We start from the raw sequence: 26894 nt of genomic DNA, 5'->3' as shown, positions 1-26894 counted from the left end.
GATGGACTTTACCCTCCAGGACCTACACCTAGCCTTCGAAGCTTGGGGGGAGGGGAGGGAAATGAGCTCCCTCGAAAGCACTAGATTGTCAGCAGCATGTAGGATTCCTCTTCAACGCCAAATAGGTACACAATCAATATTTGTTGAATAAATGCTAATATCGGAACCTAGCAACGCAAACTAAGTCTCTCTCTTTTTCACATACCTCAACCATTAAAATCTCGGAAGTCAGCTTTCCCGCTGTTTAACTACAGCTAGCTGATTAGTCGGAGTGTCTGCAGTTTACGGAGCACCCCGACTTTACTCTTCAGGGTTTTGGGCTCAATTTCCCCACTTCTTGAAACGCTAAAGTCTAAAATGGATTTACAATCTGGGGTTGAGATCCCCTTCTGTTTAGAATGAGAGTCATTCCTATTTCATGTAAATTCACCCCGCCCCTTCCCATTCATTCACTCGACAAATATTTACTAAGTGCCTAACAGATGCCTGTCCCTGTTGTAGGCATTTGGGATAAACCAAAGAACAAAACAAGAGATTTTTGCTCTGGTGGAGCTTAGAGTAGGGCGAGAGACAAACGACGAATAAGAATTTTAGATTAAATTATATAATCTGGAAGGTGATAACATACTATGAAGAAAAAGGTTGCCAGGCTGAATGTTTGTGGAGGCCAGGCGATAAGGGAGGAGAATTCAAGATTGGGATCCGGCTCAGGTTGGGAAAAAGGGAGACGGAGCTGAAGTGGAGGGGCTGCTGACCTCTGGGGACCGGGAAGGTATCTTCCGTAGGATGCGACGGGAGAGTATTCTGGTTTATGCAGAGCTAGGGGAAGGGCAGAAAGGAGTCTGGACAGAGGTTCCGGCCGAGAACCCGGCAGGCGGGGGACTGCTCCGCAGCTGAGGCGAGAAGATGCTCCCAGTCCAGGGCCCGGGCAGGGGCCGGTCAAGGGCGGCCAACCACTAAGCCCCCAAAATGGCCTCCCGATGCCCCTCGCCGCCCCACCCCCGCCCCCGCGCTTCACCGCCCGCCGGCGCACGTGACCGCCGGCCCCTCCCGCCCACCCCGGCTGGCGACCCCGGGTCCCGGTCCCTGAGGCGGCGGCCCCGCCCCTCGCGGGAAACGGACCAACCGGAGGAAGGGTAGGGCGGGGCGGGTGGTGACGGCCAATGAAGGTGGAGCTCCGGAGGGGAGTAACAGGTTGGTGGGAGGGGGAGAAAGAACGAGGGAGCGCCGAGGGACAGAGGGGGAGGGCCCGGGAGCCGAGCGTGCAGCTCTTCCCGAGCCCGAGCCCGGGAGCGCCGAGCCCGGCTAGGGTGAGTGAACCGGGCGGGAGCCAGGGCACCTGAGAGGCAGGCGAGCCCTCAGGTGTACCCTTGAGGGGCGGGAGTCAAGGCGATCAGAGATACCCAGGGCCCAGGTGCTGTGTTGGCGAGAGGAGGAGGGGAGGTCAAGGTAGGGTGGGAGTACTACTGATAAAGAGCTGGCTTCTGCTCTAAGATGCCAGACGCAGGTGCTTGGGAAGGTGCCAGGTGAGGGGCACCTGAGGCTAAGGCTATTCCCAGGGCATGAAAGCGTTTCAGGGCCAAGATACCTCTGGAGGTCAGACGCCAGTCCCTGGGGCAGAATTTCTCTTGGAGACCGGAATGGTAGGGGGAAGGAGTCAGTCTCGGTAGGGCAAAGGGGACTTGCTGTCTGTGGTTCAGAGACGGAAGGGAGAGGGCGTGGAAAGGTGCTGTTTCTCTAAGGTTCTTTCCCCGACTGCCAGTCTGAGCCGGCTCTGATACCTCTCTTCTGGCTTTGAGATGGCTCTGAGGTGTGGAGTCTTTAACCTTTCACCTATGGGACGAGACAGGTGCAATTAATAGACATTGAGAGGTAGAAGGAGAGGATACCCCCATCTCTTTGCTAGGTGTGAAACTAAGGCTTTCGACATTTGTCCTCCTTTTGCTTTCTTGCCAGAGAGGGTTTTTCCTTCTTCCTCTTGAGAGAGTGCTCTAGGAGAGAGGGATTTGAGGAAGCACTGATCCCTAGGCCTACAAAATATGTTGGAATACTTCTTTCTAATGAGGCCTCTTTCTGGGAGCTAATGTCAAACTCTCCCTCCAAGCACACATACTTCCGGGGTTCTAGATGGAGCTGTTGGGTGAGGTTTGGGAGCCTAACCAATTTTCTTGATACCTCTTGGAAATTCTTCATTATTCCCTGAGACCCCACCGGGCATCCCTGACAGCTGGACCATGGTGGCTGTCAGACTGGCAGAAGGCACTGGTGCAGGAAATAAGCAGGAGACTCCAGGACTAGGAGAATCAGCACCTCTAAGTCTTCAGGCTGGATGAGAGGTGCACATGAGGGCCTAGACTAAACTGAGGCAGATTTCCTTGCCTTAGGCATGTGAGGGAACCAGAGCCAGCCGTAACTTGGCCCCTTTGATGCCCTGCCTGAGGAGAGTTGTTGTAATTGGGAAATAATTAGCAACCGCTATGTAGTCGACAGGCTGCCTACACATGCCTCCATACCTCTTTTTTCATCCTCGGTATTTGGGAATGGGGGGCTGGCTCTAGGGGACTGCTAATCCAGAGATTTGCCTGACCCTAAGAGGATTCTGGCTTCCTAGAACCCTTTCTGCTTTCCCCAGGCTGACCTGCTTGCCACCACCTCTGTGGGAAATGAGGAGAGGAGTGGGGCCGCTGCTTTTCTTCAGGCCAGGCAAGGGGAGAACTAAGGGCCCGGGAGGTGGCCCAGGTTATGTGGGATCTGGAATGCAACCTTGGGAACTCTCAAGAGGGAGAGGTAGAGGGAGACAGTCTTCCTGTCACACACTGGGCTGTCTCTCACTCACTAGGCTTATTGTGTATCTGTTCGTGTCTCTGTTCCTTCTGCCTGTTCCCTTCCCACCTTCTGCCTTGGCATCTAAGCTGGACAGAGTCCCTGCCCCTGGTTTTGCCCCTCTGCCTCCTCTGTGGTGTGGAATTTCTCTGATCTGCTTCACAAACTGCCAGTGGAGTCTCCCTGGCCCTCCCCTTCCTCTTGCCTCTCAAACCTGTCCAGCCAGTTTGCAGGGGCCCAGTTCTTCATTGTGTTTTCCCCCTACACTGGCCCAGCAGCTCTAGCCTGGAGCTCAGGTTTGGCTTTTTCAGTGGACTGAGCCAGGAGTACACTTGTAGGGTTCTTTTTGGATCCTCAGTCAACCTTATCTCATTACCTATATGAGAAAATAGGAGCCAAAAGATCAAGGTCACTCAGTGGTCCTTTTCTATTTTGTTTTCCTTGTTAACCTCCAAGGGGAGTCTAATCTGTGTACCTCTAGTTTACCCATTTTCTGCATCTGCCAATTATATAGCATCTGGTGTATTGCCAGGCCCTCTGTATACTAGTTCTTCCTGGGCACACCCGAAACCACCCCACCCCCACTTCTGCCAGGAGTCCAGAGACCCTGTCACTCCTAGTTGGAAGCCAGACGCTTATGGCTGGCCCAGAGATGATGGAATTGGGGCAGGGCAGGCTAATGAGTAACTCAGGGAGAAGTGGCTGCCTGATACAGGTGCTGTGTCCTCCCCCTCCTCGCAGGCAGGAATGACAGGCAGACAGATGAAGCTGAATTAACTTGTGTCTAGTCTTCTTCCCGAGTCCAGTTGGTGAAGAGCGCGCTGGGCACATGCCAGCGGTGGGAAAAGCAGGGTCAGGCATCTGGTGAGAGCAGAGGCTCTGGGCTCCCTGTTGCCTGGCACTCGATCACTGTTTACCTGATCACTGTTTACCTGCCTCTGGCGCTTACGCAAGACCTTAGAGCTGCCCTGCTCCCTGGACCCCGCCCCGCTGTCCTCTGTAACTGAAGGCGGATAGGTTTCGGGTTTTCCATGTTGAATCATTTAGAGCTCTGCTTTCTGACCCACCTCAAAGATCCCTTCAGCCCTCCTGGCCCTGGATTCACATGTTCTGGGGCTGAAAAAGATTGAGGTTTGGGAGTCCCTGGGACCTAGGGGTAGGCTTGGTTCTGCCTCTGAGCAACTTGATACTCTTGGGTGGGCATGGGGCTATGGACTCTCTGGGACTAGGCTGAGAACTCCTTGGCCTGAATCTGGAAGATCAGTTGATATACTATCATGGTAGAGCCACATCATGACTTCTGAGAGCTGGCAGTCTAGGCACATTTGGTTCCAAAATTATGACTGAAGAGGGCAGGGAGTCTGGGCCAGGAAGAGGTTCTGTTACTAGGACAAACAAGAAATGGCTGTGTGGTATCCTTGGGAAATCTTCCCACTGCTGTGTGAGTTCTCCTTGGTTCAGGATACAACTTTTAATAGATATATGTTGATGTCTACTATCTGCTAGGCCCTGGGGACATAGGAGTCAGCTGAGAGCAATGTTTTTTTCCCCTCCAGGAGCTTATAATCGAGTGGAGGAAACAGTAAACAAATTGTCACTCTGATAAATATATAATTGTGGTACATGTATACAGTGGAATATTACTCAGCCATTAAAAGGAATGCATTTGAGTCAGTTCTAGTGAGGTGAATAAACCTAGAGCCAGTTATACAGAGTGAAGTAAGTCAGAAAGAGAAAAATAGATATTGTATATTAATGCACACATACAGAATCTAGAAAAATGGTTCTGATGGACCTATTTGCAGGGCAGGAACAGACATGTGGATGTAGAGAACAGACTTGGGGGCATAGCTGGGGAAGAAGAGAGTGGCATGAATTGAGAGAGTTGCATTGAAACATATGTATTACCATATGTAAAACAGATCACTGATGGGAAGTTGCTGTATAACACAAGGAGCTCAACCTGGTCCTCTATGACAACCTAGGGGAGTGGGATGGGGTAGGGGGTGGGAGGTAGGTTCAAGAGGGAGGGGACATACATATATACTCATGGCTGATTCATGTTGTTGTATGGCAGAAAGCAACACAACATTGTAAAGCAATTATTCTCCAATTAAAAATAAATTAAAAAAATAAATAAACTGAGGCAAACTCATGAGGCCATCTGTGGAGCATATAATGTGCATCTGATCTAGTTTGTGGGAGGGAAGGGTCAGGAAAAGCTTCTCTGAGGAAGTGACATCCTTCTGTAAACCAAGTGAAGCCAGGAAGGTCCCCTTGGAAGGAGCAGCATATGTGCAGGAAAACATTTGTTGACAACTTTGTGACAGGCTTTTGCTGCTACGTGTGTTCGTGTTTACTATCTTGTCATTTTCCCTCTTTTTATTGAAGTAGAGTCTAAGTAAATAGAGGGCAAAAATCTTAAGTGTATAACTTAATAAATTTTTATAGTTGCGTATACCCATATAATTGTTATTGTCTAATTCTCATGGGCAGTTACCTTGTGAGGTAGTATCATTATGTCCAACTTACAGATGAGGAAACAGGCTTAGAAAAGTTGTGATTTGTCCAAGGTAATATACATTAAGTGAAGAATAAAAACAAGGATTCCAGGTCAGATCCGGAGTCTAGTCCAGAGCCTTTTCTAACGGATGAGTGGCTTGGAGAACTTATACCTTTGCCTTGTGGCTTCTTTTCTGATCCCATTTCTTTTCTTTTTAAAAAAGAATTTTTTATTTATTTTTTGGCCATGCTGTGTCTTCATTGCTTCTTGAGCTTTTCTTTAGTTGTGGTGCATGGGCTTCTCATTGCGGTGACTTCCTTTGCTGTGGAGGATGGGCTCCAGGATGCCTGGGCTTTAGTAATTGTGGCTCCCACGCTGTAGAGCACAGGCTAAGTAGTTGTAGCACATGGGCTTAGTTGCTCCAGGGCTTAGTTGCTCCACAGCATGTGAGATCTTCCCAGATCCCTGAATCTGTGTCTCCTGCCTTGGCAGGTGGATTGTTTATCACTGAGTCACCAGGGAATCCCTCTGGTCCTATTTCTTACTTGAATTCCAGCATAGTGTCCTACCAACTAAGTATCTTGCTTTCTGGGATATCTGAGTCAGAGGTTGGTTGGTCCTTGTTTATCACTGAGTCACCAGGAAATCCCTCTGGTCCTATTTCTTACTTGAATTCCAGCATAGTGTCCTGCCAACTAAGTATCTTGCTTTCTGGGATATCTGAGTCAGAGGTTGGTTGGTCCTCCCCATTGTCTGCATAGTGGAAGGACGGGTCCTTGGGCTCATGGGTGGGCTTTGAGGACCTTTTGAGATTCTGTGCTAAAAGTTTGGGTAAGCTGTCACCTGGGGGAAGGGTGCATTCCTTTGGTATTTTCTCAAATACCAAAAAGGTGAAGAACCCTTGCTGATAAGGGGTTCCTCCCAGCTGTATCTTCCTCTGGAGGGGAGGGATTGGGAATGTTAGGAATGCTCTTCCTCCAAGCCCTGTCTCACCTAGAGCTCTGCCCCTCCTTTCCCTACTCCCTCTGGTTCCTGGGCTTCTTAGCCCTTCTACAGTCCCTGTCTGAAAGGGGCCTTGCCAAGTTTCCTTGGCCCAGAGCTCTTCTGAGGGGTTGAGTTGGGTATGTTTGTATCTCTGACACTTCAGAGGCTCCTCCTCCAGTTTGGTGCTAGGCCTTGGTGGAGGTTAGCAGAAGGGGCAGGGGAAGCTGGATTTTTATTTGCTTAGAGGAGAAACTCTCCTCCCCAAGTTCCTGGAGCCAGCGCATACCTGGACTACATTCCATCTGCTGACTCTGGGTTTAGGCAGTATGGCCCAGGGAGGCGACCTGCGGGTGGTCTTGGCTCTGGCCCTTAGGTGGACAAGTCTGCCTGCCCTGGGGCCTCTTGGACTCATCCCACGTGGCCTGCGGGATCTCAGTTCCCCAACCAGGGACTAAACCCTGGCCCCGGCAGTGAAAGCACCAACTTCTAACTACTGGACCTCCAGGAACTCCCTGGACTAGTACTCTTAAATGTTATTTAAATCTTTTCTTGAGTGGGCTTCCCTGGTGGCTCAGATGGTAAAGAATCCTCCTGCAGCGTGGGAGACCTGGGTTCCATCCCTGGGTCAGGAAGATCCCCTGGAGAAGGAAATGACAACCCACTCCAGTGTTCTTGCCTGGAGAATCCCATGGACAGAGCAGCCTGGCAGGCTACAGTCCATGGGGTTGCAAAGAGTTGGACTTGACTGGGTGACTAACACTTTTACTTTTTTCTTGAGTAGGCAGTACACGGTAGCAGATTCAAAAGGGACCAAAAGGGACTTCCCTGGTAGTCCAATGGCTAAGACTGTGCTCCCAATGTAGGGGGCCTGGGTTCGATTCCTGGTCAGGGAACTAGATTTCATATGCCACAGCTAAGATCCTGCGTGCCGCAGCTAGACCCGGCGCAGCCCAATAAATGAATAAATAATATAAACAAACAAAAAACCCCAGCGGGACAAAAAGATATCTAGGAGAGAGCCAGTCATTCTCCCAGCCCTGTCCCCTGTCCTCAGTTCCCCCACTCCTGATGCCATCACTGCTACTGGTTTCTTTGAGTATCCTCCCAGAAATGGGATGACATACCCTGGGGTCTGCTGTGTTTGAGATGAGCTCTGGGAATGGAGGCCCCTGTTCTCCACTGGGCTGGAGGCATCTGCATGCGGGGCTTGTGCCTTCCTTGAGCTTGGGGGAAGCATACGGTAGTGCTATATGTGTATGTGTGAAGATGAAGAAAAATCTTTAAACTCTTGGCAAAGCCAAGCTTCTCAGGACTGTATTAGAGGAAAGGAGTTCTTCTGGGTCAGTGGGTCTCAAAGTGTGGAATCTGGATGCGGCATCAGCATCACCTGGGTACCTCCTGAGTCTGCCACTCTGCGCGGGGGTGGGGGAGGGGTGGGGGGCTGGAGTCTGTGTTTTAACAGGTCCTTCAGATGATGCTGCTCGGATGAAGTGTGAGAAACACTACTGTGTGTAGAGGGGATTGGCAGGTAGTCAGCCTCGTAGAAGCTGGGCAAGTGGAAGTTTCTGGGTTTCTATTTCTAATCTCTCAGCTTAAGCTCTTTGCTTCATCTTCTAGGACCCCTCCTATCCATGGAGCAGGCATCCACCATGGCCGAGCCCCGGGGCCCTGTTGACCATGGAGTCCAGATTCGCTTCATCACAGAGCCAGTGGGTGAGGCAGAGATAGGCACCCTACGTCGTGGTGGGCGACGGCCAGCTAAGGATGCAAGAGCCAATACTTACGGGGTTGCTGTGCGCGTGCAGGGCATCGCCGGGCAGCCCTTTGTAGTGCTTAACAGTGGAGAGAAAGGCAGTGACTCCTTTGGGGTTCAGATCAAGGGGCCCAACAACCGAGGGGCGCCAGGAGCTCTGAGCTCTGACTCGGAACTTGCCGAGAGCCCCTACTCTCAGGCCAGGGAGTTGCCTGCCCCCTCGCAGGGCAGCACCTCAGATGAGGAGCCCGGGGCCCACTGGAATGGAAGGCTACTCCGCTCCCAGTCCCAGGCCTCCCTGGCAGGCCCTGCCCTGATGGATCCGGATAATAGGAGCACCAGCCTGCTGGAGCTGGCCCCCCAGGGGACTTCCCCGGGCAACACCATTGACACTGCTCCCCTGTCTTCTGTGGACTCACTCATCAACAAGTTTGACAGTCACCATGGGAGCCAGACCCGGGGCCGGACTGGCCGCCGCATGCGGATGCTGCCCCCTGAACAGCGCAAGCGGAGCCAGAGCCTGGATAACCGGCTGCCACGGGACACCCTCCAGGAACGGGAGCGCCGGTCCCCCGATCACTGGATCCCTGGCACAAAGCATGACCAGCGTACGGGCAGCTCGAAACCATCAGCCCAGAGCTCTCTAGGTGGCTTTAGCCGTGCCCGTCAGACCCAGGACTGGGTCCTTCAGAGTTTTGAGGAGCCACGGGGGAGGGTACAGGACCCTGCAGTGCTACAGGTCAGACCCCACCCTTCTGTGCCTTCCAACCCCTGGCCCCTTCTCAGTCCCGACCCACCAGCCTTGGGCCCCCAAGTGGATTCAGATGATCTATAGCAGAGTCTACATTTTGTCTTCCACTTTATCCATCTGCTTAACAGATGATATTCACGTGTGCAAGATACTTCCATGGGCAGAATTCTAAAGGAAGTGGAAGTAACTGTGAAATCACCATTCACAAGCCTGGAGAGTCAACTCATCCTTGCCTGACCACTGCGTGTGCCTCAGTCACTAGCATTTGCTAGGGCTGCCACAGACATGAGGCAGGCTTGGAGGATATGAGTGGCTCTCTGTTGATCTGGCCAAAACTCCCACCTTTGTCTCCCACTCAGGAATGTGAGTGAGTAGGGGAGTGACGTTACTCTGAGACAAAGTTAAATCCATTCTAAAAGTAAATCATTTACACATTCTAGTACATTAACTGCCATTAGTGACAAATAGCCTGAGACACAGCTCACAACTGGTTGAGTGCTGCCTGTCGAGCAAAATCTGGTTTGCAGCAATAGTGAGAGGTGGATCCATCCTGGCCTGTTGCTCTGGCCTCAGAAGTGTTGCCTCTGTACCCCCTTTTCAGGCTCGTTCTTCATGCTTGAAGGGCCTCATCTCCCAACTGCCACTTCTCTTTTACCTGAACCCCATACACGCTTCTGGCTTAATCTTCTCAACCTCCCAATTTCTTTGGGTTTACTTCTTTTGTAGTTCAAATCAACTCCAGACCTTCTCCGAGACCAGCAGGAGGCTGCCCCACCAGGCAGTGTGGATCACGTGAAGGCCACCATCTATGGCATCCTGAGAGAGGGGTGAGTGGGGACCCCTCCCAACAGCAGAGTCACTTTCTTGTCCTTCCAGCTTTGTTCCCCATCTTCCCTGCTCTTAACCCTCCTTTCCCTCATCTCTTCTACCCCTTGCCTCCCCTTACCTTTGCATCTGTCCTTTCATCCTCCAGAAGCTCAGAAAGTGAAACCTCTGTCAGGAGGAAGGTCAGTTTGGTGCTGGAGCAGATGCAGCCTCTGGTGGTGAGTGGCCTTCTCATGGTGGAGGGAGGGGGCAGGGTTAGGGCCTCGTGCATCTCAGGATCTGGATGTGGACTCACTTCTTTCCCCACTGTGTCTCTGGCAGATGGCTTCTCCTGGTTCTGCTAAGGCAGGGCAGGCTGAACTCACCCAAAAAGTGGAGGAGCTGCAGAAAAGGCTGGATGAAGAGGTGAAGGTGAGGAGAGGATCAGAGGTGCAGGAGGGATGAAGGACCACATGGGAGAAGAAACTTGTCCTGGATGGGCCCTTCCAAGCGGTGGAAAGAGCGCTTGTGTGTCCTGTGAGATGAGACAAGAGTATGTGCTAGTTCCAGGAAGGACTTTGGGAGTTCTCTGGAGCTTAGAGAGGAAGAACACATTCATCAGGAGTCCAGCTGCTTTTCATTCTGTTCCTCTGGAAGGTCCTGTCCTAGCTCTGCCCCTTGTGCTGTGTTTAGTCGCTCAGTTGTGTCCAACTCTTTGTGACCCATGGACTGTAGACTACCAGGCTCCTCTGTCCATGGGATTCTCCAGACGAGAATACTGGAGTGGGTTTCCATGCCCTCCTCCAGGGGATCTTCCCAACCCAGGGATTGAACCCAGGTCTCTCGCATTGCAGGCAGATTCTTTACTATCTGAGCCACCAGGGAAGCCCAGCTCTACCAGTTACTGACTATATAAATCTTGAGCAAATTATTTACCTCAGTTCTTTTCATCATTATCATAATGATGGTAGTAATAGTAGCTGTCATTTATTGAGTTGAATTATTGTAGTAGGTACTATCCCAAGTAATATGTAATGATTATAGTGACCTTGTAAATTAGATATCCTGGACCCTTGTATGATAAGAAAGTTGAAGATCAGAAAGATGAAGTGAATTGCCCAAGGTGGTAAGTTGTAGAGGAATTTTAAAATTCAGGTCAGTCTTATGCTCAAGGCTTTGTACTCCTGTTTTTGTTTTTTTTTTTTTTTTAATACTGCTTCTACCTTGGCACAGTGGTAAAGAATCTGCCTGCCAACACAGGCGATGCAGGAGATGCAGGTTCGATCCCTGGGTTGGGAAAATCCCTTGGAGTAGAAAATGGCAACCCACCCCAGTATTCTTATCTGGAAAATTCCATAGACAGAGGAGCCTGGTAGTCTACAGTCCATGGGTCACAAAGAGTTGGACACAACTGAGCACACACACACAGTTATTACTGTGTAACAAATTACCTCAAAACAAACATCACCCAGTATCAGAGTGTCTGAGATCTGGGAGCCACTTAACTGGGTAGTTGTGGCTCAGGGCCTGTAGTGAGCTTCCAGTCAAGATATTGGCTGGGAGTCTAGTCATTAGGATACTTGACCAGAGTTGGAGGATTTACTTCTAGCATGGCTTACTCAATGGTGGTTAGCTGGAGGCCTCAGTTCCTTGCTCCGTGGACCTCTTCATAGGGCTGCTTGAGTGTCTTCACAGTATGGTAACTACCTTCCCTCAGAGTGAGTGATTCAAGAGAGAAGGTAAGAAGGAAGCTGCAGTGCCTTTTTATGACCTAGTCTTAGAAGTGACACATCACTTCCTCCTTTCTCTGTTTGTTAGAAGAGATAGCCTGTACTCAAGGGGAGTCCATACTAAGTCCAGCCTCTGCTCAAGGGGAGAGGTTTCACCTTTTGAAAGGAATGGCAAAGAATCTGTGGACATATTTTAAACCATTACAAGTACCAAGGTTTCATATGAGGATTAAATGCAGATAATATACATAAGGTTCCTAGTTCAGCGCCTGTCACATAGTGAATATCAATAGGTGTTAGACATTTCCATTATTCCTGGTCCTTCTGAGAAGCTTGACCTACCTTTCACCTGTTTTATTCTCCTTTCCTTTTCCAGAAACGGCAGAAGCTAGAGCCATCCCAGGTGGGACTGGAACGGCAGCTGGAGGAGAAGGCAGAAGAGTGCAGCCGATTGCAGGAGCTGCTGGAGAGGAGGAAGGGGGAGGCCCAGCAGAGCACCAAGGAGTGAGTGCAGCTGCTGGTGCATGCAGGCCTATGTGGGGACCTCAGCCAGACTCAGAGACTCCCCCAGGGCTGGGGGAGACGGAAATCTCCAGAAGCTGAAAGGGGCAGACAGAGATGGTTAAAGATGGGACCTTTCTTTTTACCTTTTCTATCAGATATTCTAATAGTGCATGAGTTAGGCTGCCTGGGTTTGCCTCTGTGCATCAAGTCCTTAATCTGTAAAATGGGGTTAATAATAGTACCTGCCTCACCGGATTGTTGTGAGGATTCAATCATTCATGTAGCAGAAGTTTTGCGATGAGTATTATATAGTAGGTACTGATCTAGATTCCTATGGTTCATCAGTGAATCATAAAGATGAAGCAGAGTTTCTAGTGAGGACGAACAGACAGTAAACAATAAGCATATTATATAAGTAAATGTGTAACGTGAGAAGGTGGTAAGTAGAGTAGGTTAAAGAACCTTAGGAGGGCTGGGTTATAGGGGAGCAGGTTACAGTATTAAATCAAACAGGGGAGGCATTGTTAAGATTTGAACAAATGCTTGAAGGAAGTTTAAAGGAATTACTATAAGTAAAGTGTTTAGAAAATGGACTGACACTTAGTGCTCAATAATGTTGTCTGTGATTGATTATTAGGCTCCAGAACATGAAGCTTCTTCTGGACCAAGGTGAAAGGGTACGACATGGGCTGGAGACCCAGGTGATGGAGCTGCAGGACAAGCTGAAACAGGCCCAGGGTCCTGAAGCTGCTAAGGAGGTGCTAATGAAGGTAGGGAGGAGGGTGTGTGTATTAATTGCTTCAGTCATGTCCAACTCTGCAGCCCCATGGACTGTAGCCTGCCAGGCTCTTCTGTCCGTGGGATTCTCCAGTCAAGAATACTGGAGTGGGTTGCCATTCCCTTCTCCAGAGGAATCTTCCTAACACAGGGATCAAACCCAGGTCTCCTGCTTTACAGATTCTTTTATCGTCTGACACCAGGGAAAGCCCAGGGAGTAGGGTGGGGTACCCTCATCTCTGCTCCCTTTAAGCAAGAGCAACCTCAAGTCTGCTCATCTATAGTTCCCCCAAAGTATGGGGAGGAGGTAGCTGTCTGTCTCTTCAGGGTGCTTTCAGACAGGTTCAGTGGTGGGGTGATACCAGAGACCAGAATGGTGGCTTTTCTTTAGCCTAACTAGGCATTATAGAGGGCAGAGAACATCTGTTCACGTACCTAGCAGATCGGAGGTGCTCAATACATATTTTTTGACTGACTGGATTAATGAATGAATGAATGAATGAACAGACAGGTGGATTCTAATACGGTGACCTCTGTACTTCCACCTTCACTTTTCCCAGGACCTGGTAGAGACCCGGGAGCTTCTGGAGGAGGTCTTGGAGGGAAAACAGCGGGTGGAGGAGCAGCTGAGGCTGCGGGAGCGGGAGCTGACAGCCCTGAAGGGCGCCCTAAAGGAGGAGGTGGCCTCCCGGGACCAGGAGGTGGAGCACGTGAGGCAGCAGTATCAGCGGGACACTGAGCAGCTTCGCCGGAGCATGCAGGATGCGACCCAGGCATGTGACAAGAGCAGGACTGGAAAAAGAGGGCATCCCTGGGAAGGGGGCTGCCTTGAGGTCTTGGTATCTGGGGATTTTTTTTTTCCTAGTCATCACCAGAACTCCTGCTAAAAGACACATGTGAGATGTAATGAAAACCTTCGTCAGGAAACCTGTAAGGGTGGAGAGAAGGAGTGCGGGCCAGAAGTCCCATGAGGGTGTGCCTCTGGACCTGAGCCATACCATCTGCACTCTCACACTCTGCTCTGGAGTTACCTCTTGCCTCTGAGCTTCCTGGCCCCTGACTCTCCTCTTCCCTAGGACCACGCAGCGTTAGAAGCCGAGAAGCAGAAGATGTCAGCCCTGGTGCGGGGGCTGCAGAAGGAGCTGGAGGAGACCTCAGAGGAGACAGGGCATTGGCAGAACATGTTTCAGAAGAACAAGGAGGAGCTTAGAGCCACCAAGCAGCAGTAAGGACAGTCCCCGCCAGGAAGCTTGTCCAGTATTCTTCTATCCCTGCTCTTCTCAGTCAGCACTGTGCTCTTTCCTCTCCCGTTTCTCAAACTGCCCTTCTCTGTATCTACGTTCCTCCCTCTTGATGGTGGGTCCTCAGTGTATTAACCTCCAGGGAGGTGGTTTTCATCGTTGTGCTAGCCTCTCCCCAGCAGGTGGCCTCACTCTGTTCCCTTTCCCTTTTATCTCACCTTGCTGGGCTCAGACTCCTGCAGCTGCGTATGGAGAAGGAGGAGATGGAAGAGGAACTTGGGGAGAAGATAGAGGCCTTGCAGAGGGAACTAGGGCAGGCCCGAACTGGTGCTGGAGATACTCGCCAGGTGGATGAGCTCAAGAAGGTACTTGGAGGCTGGGGGGCAGAAGGGCAGGTCAGGGTGATGGGCACATGCCTCACCCATCCACGAGGGCCTTCATACTGTCTCCCACATGCTTTGTTTTCAGACTTCTTCCTGCCTGCTCAGCCTTATCTCTTCGCAGCACACACTCCGGCAGGACTGGGCTCCTCATTCATTGTAGACATTTCTAATGGAAAGAACTCTCCGTGGCCAGCTTGGGTTATAGCCAGAGACTGCTGGCTGCCTCCCAAGAGACCTCATGGGTAGCGACATTGAGGTGAATTTGTGAAACTTCAGGATCATTTTTGCAAGCTTGGAAACCTCATTTGGTCAGCATAGCAAGGGTTACTTCATCTTTTAGAGGGGACTCATTAGCTACACTTATGAAACCAACATTTACAGTTAGAACACTGGTTTATTAACTTAGAGTGAGCAGTGTTGTCACATGGATTGGAACACTTGGAGTGTGTGGCCAGCTGACCTACATGGGAAGCCAAATTGTAATTTGAAGGCTACTGCAGAATCTAGATCCAGGGAACTAAATGTTTTTATCATGCGTGGATATTTTATAAACAATCTCATAAAATTGAAATGAACATAGAAATAATTTCTTCATATTCCTGGTATTAGTTTATGAAGGACAAGAAAGCAATGCCAAAAAAAAAAAAGCAATGCATTATTTCAAATGATTTGAAAGTTAGAAAATATTTTCATTAATTATAATTATAGAGAACTGGCCTTTATGGCCTCTTGAGAATCCTTCTGGGTCTACATTTCTTTGTCTATGCTTGATATGTAGTAGGTGCTCAGTTAACAAGTATTAATTAATCAATGCTTGTCTATCATGCATTTACTGCAAGACTACCTAATTGTAATCAGTAAGCATTATATTTTTAAAGAAATATAGCTCTGAATGATGATTTCCCAGATAAATAAAAGCTTGAGCTTACACAAAATTTTTGGTGGAGAAAAAGATAATAAATGTTAACCAAATATACTTTGGTGGTTGTGAAATCAAAGTACTCCTAGTTTTTACTGTATTGTTATTAAGTTAACAAATAAAGATAGTCTGAAGTCTGTTCATTATATTAGCTGTCATAGTGAACTTGGACATTCCTCTCACAATCTCAATTGATTTATTATGCTGGGTAAAGCTAAAAAGCTAAAAAGTAATAACTACTGTTTCATTTATCTCATATATTAAGTATATTTTATTAAATATTTAATCAGGCTATAACATATACGTTAGGAAAATAGACTAACCCAGTCCACTGTAAACCATACACTGTGGTAGTTTCCTTGTTCTTTGTAGTTAGTATGTTAGTGTCTTATATAGAAGACTCACTATATACATATAACCTTTCAGCCTAATTATGATACTTTCTGAATTTCAGAAGTAGCTACTAGATAATTAGAAATCATATTTTAATATTTTAAAAAAGAAATCAGATCAGCAAATCACACTAATATTTATTGTGTCACATACTTTGGTTTTCAGCATTGAAAAAAAATAGCTATTTTTATTTTATTCATACACTCATCTGTTCTTATTCCACATAGTTTTTTTAAAGTAGAGATTTAGTTCATGTACCATAAAAGTCACCCTTTTAAAGAATACAGTTTAGTGGGGTTTTGTACACTCACAGAGTTTTACAACCATCACCACTATCTAATTATAGGATATTCTAATTACCCCAAAAAAGAACCCTGTATCCATTAGCAGTCACTCTCCTCATTCCCAGGAGCCACTAATCTACTTTCTCTCTCTATGGATTTGCCTGTTCTGGACATTTCATATAATTGGACTCCTATAATGTCTAGCCTTTTGTGTCTGGCTTCTTTCATCTAGTATGTTTCTTAAGGTTTATCTGTGTTGTACCAAGTAACAGTATTTCATTACTTCTATGGCTGAATAATATTCCACTGTATGGATATACCACATTTGTTTCTCTTCATCAATTTTTAAACATTTTTAAATTTATTTATGGCTGTGCTTGATCTTCATTGCTTTCCTTGGTCTTTCTCTAGTTGTGGCAAATGGGGGCTACTCTTTGTTGTGGTGCGTAGGCTTCTCATTGTGGTGGCTTCTCTTATTGTGGAACATAAGCTCTAGGCAAGTGGGCTTCAGTAGTTGCAGCACACGAGCTTAGCACTTGTGGCATGTGGAATCTTCCTGGACCAGGAATTGAACCTGTGTCCCCTGCATTGGCAGGTGGATTCTCATCCACTGTGCCACCAGGGAAGTCTTATCTGTTCATCAGCTGACGGACATTTGGGTCATTTCTATATTTAGCTATGATGAATAATGCCACTATGAACTTTACTTACAGGTTTTTTGTGATCATATGTTTATATAGTTCTCTTGGGTATATACCTAGGAGTGGAATTGCTGGGTCATATGGTCACTTTATGGTTAACTCTTTGGAAGTCGTTCATTCATGTCTGACTCTTTGTGACCCCATGGACTATACAGTCCATGGAATTCTCCAGGCCAGAATACTGGAGTGGGTAGCCATTCCCTTCTCCAAAGAATCTGCCCAACCCAGGGATCGAACCCAGGTCTCCCGCATTACAGGCAGATTCTTTACCTGCTGAGCCACAAGGGAAGCCCAAGAACTCTTTGAGACATTGCCAAATTATTTTCCAAAGTGGCCATACCATGTCACATTCTCACCAGCAGTGTATGAGAGTTTCAGTTTCTCCACTCTCTGGTATCCCAAGCTGGCGCTCTCTGCCCTGTCACCATTTCCCTTCCCTCCTAGGAGCTGCACCGGACACAGGAGGAACTTAAGGAGCTGCAGGAAGAGCAGCAGAGCCAGGAGGTGGCAGGGCGACACCGGGAGCGGGAGTTGGAGAAGCAGCTGAGGGTCGAGGCTGAACGAAGCCGGGGGCTGGAACAGCAGAACCTCCAGCTACAAAAGACCCTCCAGCAGCTGAGACAAGACTGTGAAGAGGCTTCCAAGGCAAGGGGAGTGGGCATAGGGCTTAGGAGGTGGAGGCTGAGGGGTCTGGAGGGCTGAGGAGCCAGAGGGCGTGGAAAATTACCTATCATGGGTATGTATAGACCAAATACCATGGTCCTAGGTGTGTGCTTAAATGTAGGCAGGATGTGGCTGGGGAGGCGGGCTGTACCTTGTGACACCCATTGCTTCTCAGTAGGGTGGGGTTCTCAGGGAAGCCTCTGGCTGGCGGTACCACCCCTCTTTAAGTCGCTCTCTATGGGGTGGTTTTCCTGGGAGTGGTCGATGACCTCGAGCCCCGGGGTCTGAGCCACTTCTCTAAACTGGCCTCAGGCTCAGATGGCAGCAGAGACAGAAGCGGCAGTGCTGGGGCAGCGTCGAACAGCAGTGGAGACGACACTTCGGGAGACCCAGGAAGAAAACGACGAATTCCGACGGCGCATCCTGGGTCTGGAGCAGCAACTGAAGGAGGCACGAGGCTTGGCGGAGGGTGGGGAAGTGGCGGAGGCTCGGCTTCGGGACAAGGTGCAGCGGCTAGAGGTTAGTGCTTTTGCTAATATCTTTGGCTTCCTCCCCGTCTTCTTTCCTCTCATCCCTGGCTAAATACTGGTGCCTCAGATGGTAAAGAAACTGCCTGCAATGTAGGAGACCTGAGTTCAATCCCTGGGTCGGGAAGATCCCCTGGAGAAGGAAATGGCAACCCATTCCAGTATTCTTGCCTGGAAAATTCCATGGCTAGAGGTACAGTCCATGGGTCAGAAAGAGTCAGACACGACTGAGAGACTAACACTTTCACTCTCATGGCTCAGATGGTAAAGAATCTGCCTGTAATGCAGGAGACCTGGGTTTGATTCCTGGGTCAGGAAGATCCCCTGGAGAAGGAAATAGCAACCCACTCCAGTATTCTTGCCTGGAGAATCCCATGGACAGAGGAGCCTGGCGGGCTACAGTCCATGGGGTCACAAAGAGTAGGACATGACTGAGCGACTAACATAAACATGGAAATACTCAGCCATCGCTTTTATTTTGCCTGTAATGTGTTTCTGTTTGCCTCCCTAGCCCTCTGTTAACCTTGGGTTTGTTTCTGGAGTGTGCTTTGGTGTGAATGTCTCAGCCTTTGTGCTAGTGTTTTTGTCCATCTCCCACTCTGCATGGTCTCTGATCTTGGTTGGTTCCTCTGAGCCTGTTTTCATTGTCCACCTTTTTCAGAAATATCTCCTCCTCCTCCCTCCCATCTACTCGCCTCCAAATGGCTTGAGCCTGAGCTTTGCATCTCTTGGTCCAACATCCCTCACCTTCCCCTCTCCCAGGCAGAGAAACAGCGGCTAGAGGAGGCCTTGAATGCAGCTCAGGAAGAGGAGGGGAGCCTGGCAGCAGCCAAACGGGCACTGGAGGCACGGCTGGAGGAGGCCCAGCGGGGGCTGACCCGCCTGGGGCAGGAGCACCAGGCGCTGAACCGGGCACTGGAGGAGGAGGGGAAGCAGCGGGAGATGCTCCGGCGCAGCAAGGCCGAGCTGGAGGAGCAGAAGCGCTTGCTGGACAGGACTGTGGACCGGCTGAACAAGGAGGTGGGGCACGGGCTAGCCCAGCCTCAGGAAGAGGCTCAGCTCATACAGAAGCTTGGCTGGAGCAGTGGACCAGGGAGGGAATGGGGTCACAGCATGTGATGTTTGCTTTCCTCAAGTTCATTGTTGGGGAAACCAAGGCCAAAGAGGCAGAGTGGCATCCCTCCTGTGTCCCCTGAGTGTTCTTGCCCTCCCCCGCCATCCCATTCCTTTATGGTCTAAGACCATCTGTCTCCTGGAGTCCCATTGAGAAGTCTATAAGACCTAAACATAGGAATCTTCATTGGTAGAGTTTTATATTTAGGGGAAGGGGAAAAAAGGCCTATGGTCCCTCCTTAGACATCTGTAAGACCTAAAAACAGGAATTTTCATTGGTAGAATTTTATATTCGGGGGAGGGAAGGAGAAAGGAAGAAAAGGAAATAAATTGCTTTTTTTTTGGGTAAGGTCATCCACCTAGTCTCTTATTTATAAAACTGGAGCAAACACCTATTTCATCAGTTCTAAAATGTACATTGTATCATCTCTGGAATTGATTTGTCTTATAACTGATGGTATGTTATAGTTCAGTTGGCAACTTTTTCTTTGAGTGGTATACCTTATAATAATCATTGGTATTATGGGTGTGCTAAAATATGGTCATTTCAGGCTTACTTTGTATCAGGCACTGCTGTAAGTACATATATAATTAATTAACATAATTCTCACAATAACCTTGTGATGTGCTATTATTATCCCATTTTACAGATAGGGAACTGAGACTGAGAGAGGATAAGTAACTTGCCTGTGGTTGCACAGCTAAGTGGTAGAGCAGGATTTGAACCCAGGAGATCTATATTACTCCCAGCCATACTCGGGACCTAGGTCCAGGAGAGAGCAAAAGAGGGCTGCTTGGGCAGGAAGGAGGCTCTGGGAGAACCTTGGGAGTCTGGGCCCAGAGAAGGGACAGAGGCATCTGTTAAAGAGTTGTAGGGTTGAAAAAGCTGTTCTCTCTCTGTCTCAGCTGGAACAGGTTGGGGACGACTCAAAGCAAGCCCTGCAGCAGCTCCAAGCCCAGCTGGAGGATTACAAGGAAAAGGCTCGGCGAGAGGTGGCAGATGCCCAGCGCCAGGCCAAGGAGTGGGCCAGTGAAGCTGAGAAGACCTCTGGGGGGCTAAGCCGGCTTCAGGATGAGGTAGGAGCCTAAATGGCAGGATAGTGGGAGTCCTCCCAGCGTTCTTATATTGAAGGTCATTCATTGCCTCTTAATTAAGTGTGTCTGACTCTTTGAGACCCCATGGACTATAGCCCACCAGGGTTCTATGTCCACGGGATTCTCCAGGCAAGAATACTGGAGTGTGTAGCCATTCCTTTCTCCAGGGGATCTTCCTGACCCAGGGATCGAACCAGGGTCTCCTGCATTGCAGGCATACTCTCTACCTTCTGAGCCACCAGGGAAGTGAAGTGAAATTCACTCAGTCGTGTCCAACTCTTTGCGACCCCACGGACTACACAGTCCATACTGGAGTGGGTAGCCGTTCCCTTCTCCAGGGGATCTTCCAATCCAGGGATCGAACCCAGGTCTCCCACATTGTAGGCAGATTCTTTACCAGCTGAGCCACAGGGAAGCCTGCCTCTTAATTGAAACTGCTGCCAGAGGATCCTAGGATCTGGGCTTAGGTCTAATCATTAAGCGGGGGAGGGTGGAGGGAGTTGTCCACCCTAGATGCAGACAGAGGATGCATTCCCCAGTGGCTCAGCAGTTAAGAATCCGCTTACCAGTGTTCTTGCCTGGCGAATCGCATGGACTGAGGAGCCTGGCAGGCTATAGTCCATAGGGTCATGAAGAATCGGACATGACTGAATCAACTGAGCATGCATGCACTTAGGTAGCGCTGTATACTGTAGTGACACACTTATATCACTCCTGCACAGACAACACATCTTCTACTGATGCATTTTCAAACCCTGCTGCACATTAGGGGGACCTGAGGAGATTTTTAAAAATCTCAATACCCAGGATGCATCCTGTCTACTTAAATCATAAATGCTGAGGCTTGGTTTCAGGATCAGTTGACTGAAAACGCAGGTGATTTAAAGTGTTGAAGAATTTCCCCCCGCAGGGCGGACTGTTCCCACCCCACCTCCACCTCACTTTATCTGAGCAGTTGCATTTTTCTCTTCTGACCAGACTCAGAGGCTGCGGCAGGCCCTGCAGGCATCCCAGGCTGATCGGGACACAGCCCGGCTGGACAAAGAGCTACTGGTCCAGCGATTGCAGGGGCTGGAACAAGAGGCAGAGAACAAAAAACGCTCTCAGGATGACAAGAGTCGGCAACTCAAGAGCCTTGAGGTGAGGACACTGAGGGGTTGATGTGTGGAGGCGGGGTGGGGAGAGACGGGGGGGAAGGTCTGGATCCTGGTGCAGGTCGGACTTCTGTGGGAAAAAAAGCCAGGACACTCCCAGCCTCTTTCTGTATTCGGGATAGAAAACTGGCAGCCTACAGCTGATGGGTTTTGTTTGACTGCAGTGCTTTAAGCAGCTTTGAATTAATTGCCACTGTTGAGAAATTTAAAGATGTCACATAAAATTTTGGATTTCTGGCCTCTTGTTTACCTTTGATAAATGTAACAACGAGGGGCTTTGAGTCCCGAGTTGTCTGCATGGTAAAAGTTGGCTGGAGCTGAGCAGTGGCTTCTCCCCTTTGAGTCAACAGTGGTCTTCAGTTTGCTGTATTGGGCAATAACAACAACAGTAATAATAGCAGCAGCAGCAAACACTTAATATATCGTGCTGTGTGCCAAGTACTTAAGAATCGTTTAATCCTGAACAATGCAGGAGACCCGGGCTTGATCCCTGGGCCTGGAAGATCCACTGGAGAAATGAATGGCAACCCACTCCAGTAGTCTTGCCTGGAGAATCCCATGGACAGAGGAACCTAGTGGGCTACGGTCCATGGGGTCATAGTCAGATATGACTGAGCAGCTAACACTTATTCACTCACTCAGTCCTGAGAATAGCCCTTTGGAATGGGTAGTTTTGTTTTATCCATTTTACAGATGTGGAAAACAGACACAGAGAGGCTAAGCCACTTGTCCATGGCCCCTTTGCTAGGAAGTGGTGAAGTGAAATGAAGTGAGCAGCTAACACTTATTCACTCACTCAGTCCTGAGAATAGCCCTTTGGAATGGGTAGTTTTGTTTTATCCATTTTACAGATGTGGAAAACAGACACAGAGAGGCTAAGCCACTTGTCCATGGCCCCTTTGCTAGGAAGTGGTGAAGTGAAATGAAGTGAAAGTCGCTCATTCATGTCTGACTCTTTGCAACCCCATAGACTATACAGTTCATGGAATTCTCCAGGCCAGAATACTGGAGTGGGTAGCCTTTCCCTTCTCCAAGGAATCTTCCCAACCGAGGGATCAAACCGGGGTCTCCTGCATTGCAGGTGGATTCTTTACCCGCTGAACTACCAGGGAAGGAAATCGAAGATCTGATTTTTAAACCCAGGCAGTCTGGCTCTGGTGCCCACGCTCTTAGTCTGTATATGGTACTGCCTGGCTTGAGTTTAGAAGCTTGGGTTTCTATTTTCCCATTAGGGAAATAGGGCTGCCCCAGTGAGAAACAGATTCTGGGGTTTGTCCTCTTGCCAAGGGGTCAGGATCAAAGTGGGCCCACTCCTTCTTCTTGATGCCTCACTCGGGCAGCAGAGGGCGCTAGCTCCATGGCTAGTTCCATGGTGGCTCTGGGCAGGGGGAGGGACCAACGGATTGTGGGATGGGGAGAGACAAGAATCTTTGGAGGCTGGAGTCTGAGAGGGTCCAGGTCAGAGGGGCATTGTGATGTCCAGCATTTGGGGCAGAATTAACCCAAATTGTTGCCCCTCTGCCACAGGAAAAAGTCTCACGGCTGGAGGCAGAGTTAGATGAGGAGAAGAGCACAGTGGAGCTGCTGACCGACCGGATGAATCGTGGCCGAGATCAGGTAACCCCTTCCTGACCTCTCATCTATGTTTACGCCCGACGACAGGGCCTCTCAGCCCTTTCAAAAACAGCCGTACCTTCCCATCTTTCATGTCTGGAGAGCTCTGGCTGCAGAATTGGTGCATGACTAGTTCTACTGCAGAGTCTCATCTGCTTTCGGGAGGGGTTGGCAGGTTTCCTCAAGTGGAAAGAAGCTAGGAATTTGAATGGAGGAAGGAATCCTGGTGGCCTGGGCTACTGACCTGAGTCTGGACCATTTCCATTCAGAAGGGATTCTGGTTCCTGGTGAGACTGAGGAGGCCTTGTTTCAATCCTTGTGGCTCCTCCCATTCAAGTAGGCTGTGATTTCTCAGTTGCCTGGGAATTTGGGGGATTCAGAGAGCACCCTCCATTTACTCTGCCCAGCTTGGTTTCAGCTTGCTGGTTCATCATCAGCCCTCCCCAAGTCCAGTTCCTCTGGCCTATCCCTGCTAGGTGGACCAGCTGAGGACAGAGCTCATGCAGGAGAGGTCAGCCCGGCAGGACTTGGAGTGTGACAAAATCTCCTTGGAGAGACAGGTGAGGGGGTGGGGTGGGCAGTCTCAGGGAGAGACCTTGGGAGGTGGTAGAATGACCATGGAAGCAATTGGAAGTAGAGTGCAAACCAAGGAGGCTTCCTGTCCCCTCTCAGAACAAGGACTTGAAGAGCCGGTTGGCTAGCTCAGAAGGCTTCCAGAAGCCCAGCGCCAGCCTCTCGCAGCTTGAGTCCCAGAATCGGGAGTTGCAGGAGCGGCTGCAGGCAGAAGAGAGGTGACATGAGCCATCCTTTCTCTCTACCTCTGGGCTTTTCTCCTCTGGGGGCCCTCCGTCTTCTGCCTCAGTCATGGCAATCTGGCTTGATCTTTCGGGAGCCCTCTTCTCTTGATAGGGAGAAGAGAGAATTATGGAAATTCTGAAATGTGAATGGCCTCTGTCTACCCAGTTCTTTGGATCTGCTCTGGATCCTCCCCAGCCTAATGGTGGGGCTTGTGGCTGAGCCTTTGGAGTCCTTGGAGGCAATATGGGGCCAAGTAGCAGCTTCTTTAGAAATGACAACAGCCTAGACATCCCCCTACCTCGCCCTTTTAGGGAGAAGACAGTTCTGCAGTCTACCAACCGAAAACTGGAGCGGAGAGTTAAAGAGCTGTCCATCCAGATTGATGATGAAAGACAGCATGTGAATGACCAGAAAGACCAGGTAAGAATGGCAGGGCCAGGCAACCATAGGGCAAGTATATACTATGCATTTTCTTGAAGGCCAAGGGAGGGCCTACCTCATATGTGTTCTATCTTAGACTTTTTTTCTATAAGGATGGAGAAACTAGAGCAAAAGGACTAGATTAGTGCATAGTAAGCATATGTACTGAGTACTTACGATACACTGGGTACCTTTTTAAGTGATGTATTAACTCATTTAACCCCCAAGACAAACCTGTGAGGTTAGGGAACTTGCCTATGGTCACAACATTTTTCTAGGGCAACTACATATACCTTGTCAAGATTGCTACAGGGGAGGGTCTCAGGCCATAGTAGCAGCAGCTGCTTTTTTAATGGGGGGATTTGGTATCCTGCCTAGCTAAGCCTGAGGGTGAAGGCTTTGAAGCGGCAGGTGGATGAAGCCGAAGAGGAAATTGAGCGACTGGACAGCCTGAGGAAGAAAGCCCAGCGTGAGCTGGAGGAACAGCATGAGGTCAATGAACAGCTCCAGGCCCGGATCAAAGCCCTGGAGAAGGACTCCTGGTATGGGCTGCTCTTCTGCCCCCTGCTCCGTTGGGAATGAGCTCTCCTGAGCTGGGTGGGGAGGAGGGTCTCTAAGAAGGGACTTGGCAGGCACTCATTTCTGGATGAAAGCCAGGATGGTTGTCTTTTAGTACCTCAGTAACCATCCTGTACCCCATCTCCCCTACTTCTTAGGGGTATCTTATGGGTAGTTTTAGGTTTTAGGAAAACTGAGGTTCCTTAGCATGAGAAGGGAGGCTGTTTAAATCTTTCTGTCATCTTCCCTGACTGGTATTCCTCTCTTTGACTCAGGCGCAAAGCTTCCCGCTCAGCTGCTGAGTCAACCCTCCAGCACGAAGGACTGAGCTCAGATGAGGAATTTGACAGTGTCTACGATCCTTCCTCCATCGCCTCACTGCTTACAGAGAGCAACCTGCAGACCAGCTCTTGTTAGTTTGTGGTCCACAAGGGCCCATAAACCACACCTTGAGGCCTGGCCAGTTCTGCTCTGCTCTGCCCAGCTTCAGATTCCTCATCTCTGGCAGGGATCTAGTTATTAAAGACCTAAGATGGGGAGGGGTTTGAGTGATGGTGATAAAAAAATGCATCTGTGCTAAACCAGTAGAGGGACTTTCCCCTTCCTCTGGGGGGGAGTAGCCTCTTTAGGCCAACTGAGCCCCCTCCTTAAGTGCCCATAACCCCCTCCTCTGCTCCCTCATAGCAGCAGGCTGGTCAGGGGGATTGAGTGGGATAGGAAGGGATAGAAATTGCCATGTATATAAAGCTTTCTTTCTTTATCCCTTAACCCTAGGCTCAGGGAAATACACTATGTGATTCTGCCCCCTTGACTCCTGCAATTCATTTCCTTCCTATCCTGGAGCAGGGTTAGGGGAGCATTATGGGTAATGGACATGCTGGCATGACTCTGCCCACTTCTCACATGCTCTTTGCACAGTCATGGGGCCCATGTGGTAGTCTCCACCTGTCTCCATTACTTTATTTTTTGTCTTCCCTAGGCTAGGATCCAAGGGACCCTTTCTCCTTCCCTTCCCATTTTTACCATTTCTACATTCCTTCTTCTCAGTGCCTTAGCCAGGGTGAGGAGATATGGATGCTCTTCTTGCCTTTTATTACCTGCACATTCATACCTCTCCAAAGATCACCTTTTCCCCAGCTGGGGCCCTCTGCCTTCCCTGCTGCCCCAGTGACTGGTCGAGAGATCTACCAGCTTCTTTGCCTATGAGCCCCTGTGAGAGGGGCTTTGGTAATAAGGTGGTGGAGCTTGCTTCTGCTCAGGGTTTCCATCCTTCCTCCTCTTCCTCTGGACTATGATGTGTTTATAAGATGGTTGGACCTGGGAACCCTGACAACTGTCTACACAAGTTTGAAAAGCAAAGGTTTCCGTCTCTGTGGCCGTACTTGTGGTTTCTTTTATCAGAGATGCCCAAGCCCAGTAGAGAACTGAGGGACCCTCATTATCTCAGGAGCCTGGACCTGATACAGAGGGGCTAGGGGCTGACTCTTGGTAGAAATGGGAAGAGGCAATGGAGGATTTGTTCCTCTTTTGGGATTTGGGGAGAGCCAAGTTCTGGTGGGGAGGAGGTGAGGAAGATGATTCACCTCTCTTATTTCCTAAGCAGGCTCTGTAAGGAGCCTAGAGGAGGGAGAAGCCTGTTCTCATCAATGACTTGTAATTTCATGATTTAGAAAAATTGCTCTATTCTGCAAATCATATATTCTTTCTCAATCCAATCGAGCATTGAATTTTTATTTTAAATTAAATAAAAATTATATATCTATACTGAAATCCTTGACTTGTCTTCTCATTCATTTTCCTGACTTATTTGGAGGTCTAAATTATATGAAGAAGCCATCTTACTGTGCAACTTAGAGGCTGAAACTGGAGTTTTCCTACCTCACTTTTAGATGGGATCTAGGGAGACTAGAAGTTTATAGCAGCTACATTCTTTCCTGAGAATAGCAAGACCAGTAAATGCCTTCTTTGAGAATTAAAGAAGACAGGCTAGAACTGAGTTTTATTCCTATAGGGCATAAGGATACCCTAAATACTTGCCTTCTGTGTGCAAAGATACCATCCATTCCTACATTGCATGTGACCCAGTTCCTACCTAGGAAGTTTATGTCATCCCTGCCCTTGTGTTCCCTTGAAGAGGGGGTTAGGTGTTCACCAAAATCTATTGCCAGATTAAGAAGTTCTGCCCACACAAGAATGGGTCAGACCTCCTCCTATCTGATGTCCATGAAGATCATAGCCCCATTGAGAAGCCACCTGCCAAGAGCAGTTGGGCTGGAAGAGGCTCCAAGGTCCTGCTTGACCAACCTCTCTTATGGGCCCTTAAGATGCCAGCCTGGGCTTTGGGAGCAAATGCCACTGGAGAAATTGAGATGTATTCCTTCTTAAGAACACAAATTCCTTTT

At 49.2% G+C, this 26894-nt stretch overlaps 1 protein-coding gene across 3 annotated transcripts; it reads left to right on the top strand.

Annotated features, from left to right (window-relative positions):
* Positions 1-1236: 1236 nt before the first annotated feature.
* CGN (cingulin) lies at positions 1237-26262 on the top strand. Of its 3 annotated transcripts, none has more exons than XM_081487499.1 (21): positions 1237-1310; positions 7928-8802; positions 9541-9641; positions 9788-9857; positions 9961-10050; positions 11725-11852; positions 12490-12622; positions 13190-13402; positions 13706-13854; positions 14103-14235; positions 16995-17195; positions 17526-17732; positions 18503-18760; positions 19760-19930; positions 20927-21088; positions 22630-22719; positions 23193-23276; positions 23389-23507; positions 23826-23934; positions 24313-24476; positions 24768-26262. In XM_081487499.1, the coding sequence occupies exons 2-21, from the start codon at positions 7942-7944 to the stop codon at positions 24907-24909; spliced, it is 3585 nt and encodes a 1194-aa protein (XP_081343625.1). In that variant the 5' UTR covers positions 1237-1310; positions 7928-7941; the 3' UTR covers positions 24910-26262. The 3 variants fall into 3 exon arrangements, with proteins under 3 accessions (XP_081343625.1, XP_081343624.1, XP_081343626.1); XM_081487498.1 differs by having other exon boundaries at positions 16995-17204; positions 17532-17732; XM_081487500.1 differs by having other exon boundaries at positions 16995-17204; positions 24340-24476.
* The last annotated feature ends 632 nt before the right edge of the window (positions 26263-26894 follow it).

Source organism: Giraffa tippelskirchi, chromosome 5, assembly GCF_054371585.1.
Source record: "Giraffa tippelskirchi isolate mGirTip1 chromosome 5, T2T-mGirTip1v1.2.pri, whole genome shotgun sequence".
In the NCBI taxonomy this organism is placed as follows: domain Eukaryota; kingdom Metazoa; phylum Chordata; class Mammalia; order Artiodactyla; family Giraffidae; genus Giraffa; species Giraffa tippelskirchi.
The sequence above is the reverse complement of the archived record's forward strand: the minus strand, read 5'-3'. Positions and strand labels throughout refer to the sequence as shown.

Excerpts from the sequence above, each read along its gene's own strand:
- CGN (XM_081487498.1), top strand. The coding sequence starts at position 7,942 with ATGGAGCAGGCATCCACCATGGCCGAGCCCCGGGGCCCTGTTGACCAT. Across the intron at positions 9,642-9,787 it reads TATGGCATCCTGAGAGAGGG|AAGCTCAGAAAGTGAAACCT; the intron begins GTGAGTGGGGAC and ends TTCATCCTCCAG. Across the intron at positions 13,403-13,705 it reads GCATGCAGGATGCGACCCAG|GACCACGCAGCGTTAGAAGC; the intron begins GCATGTGACAAG and ends CCTCTTCCCTAG.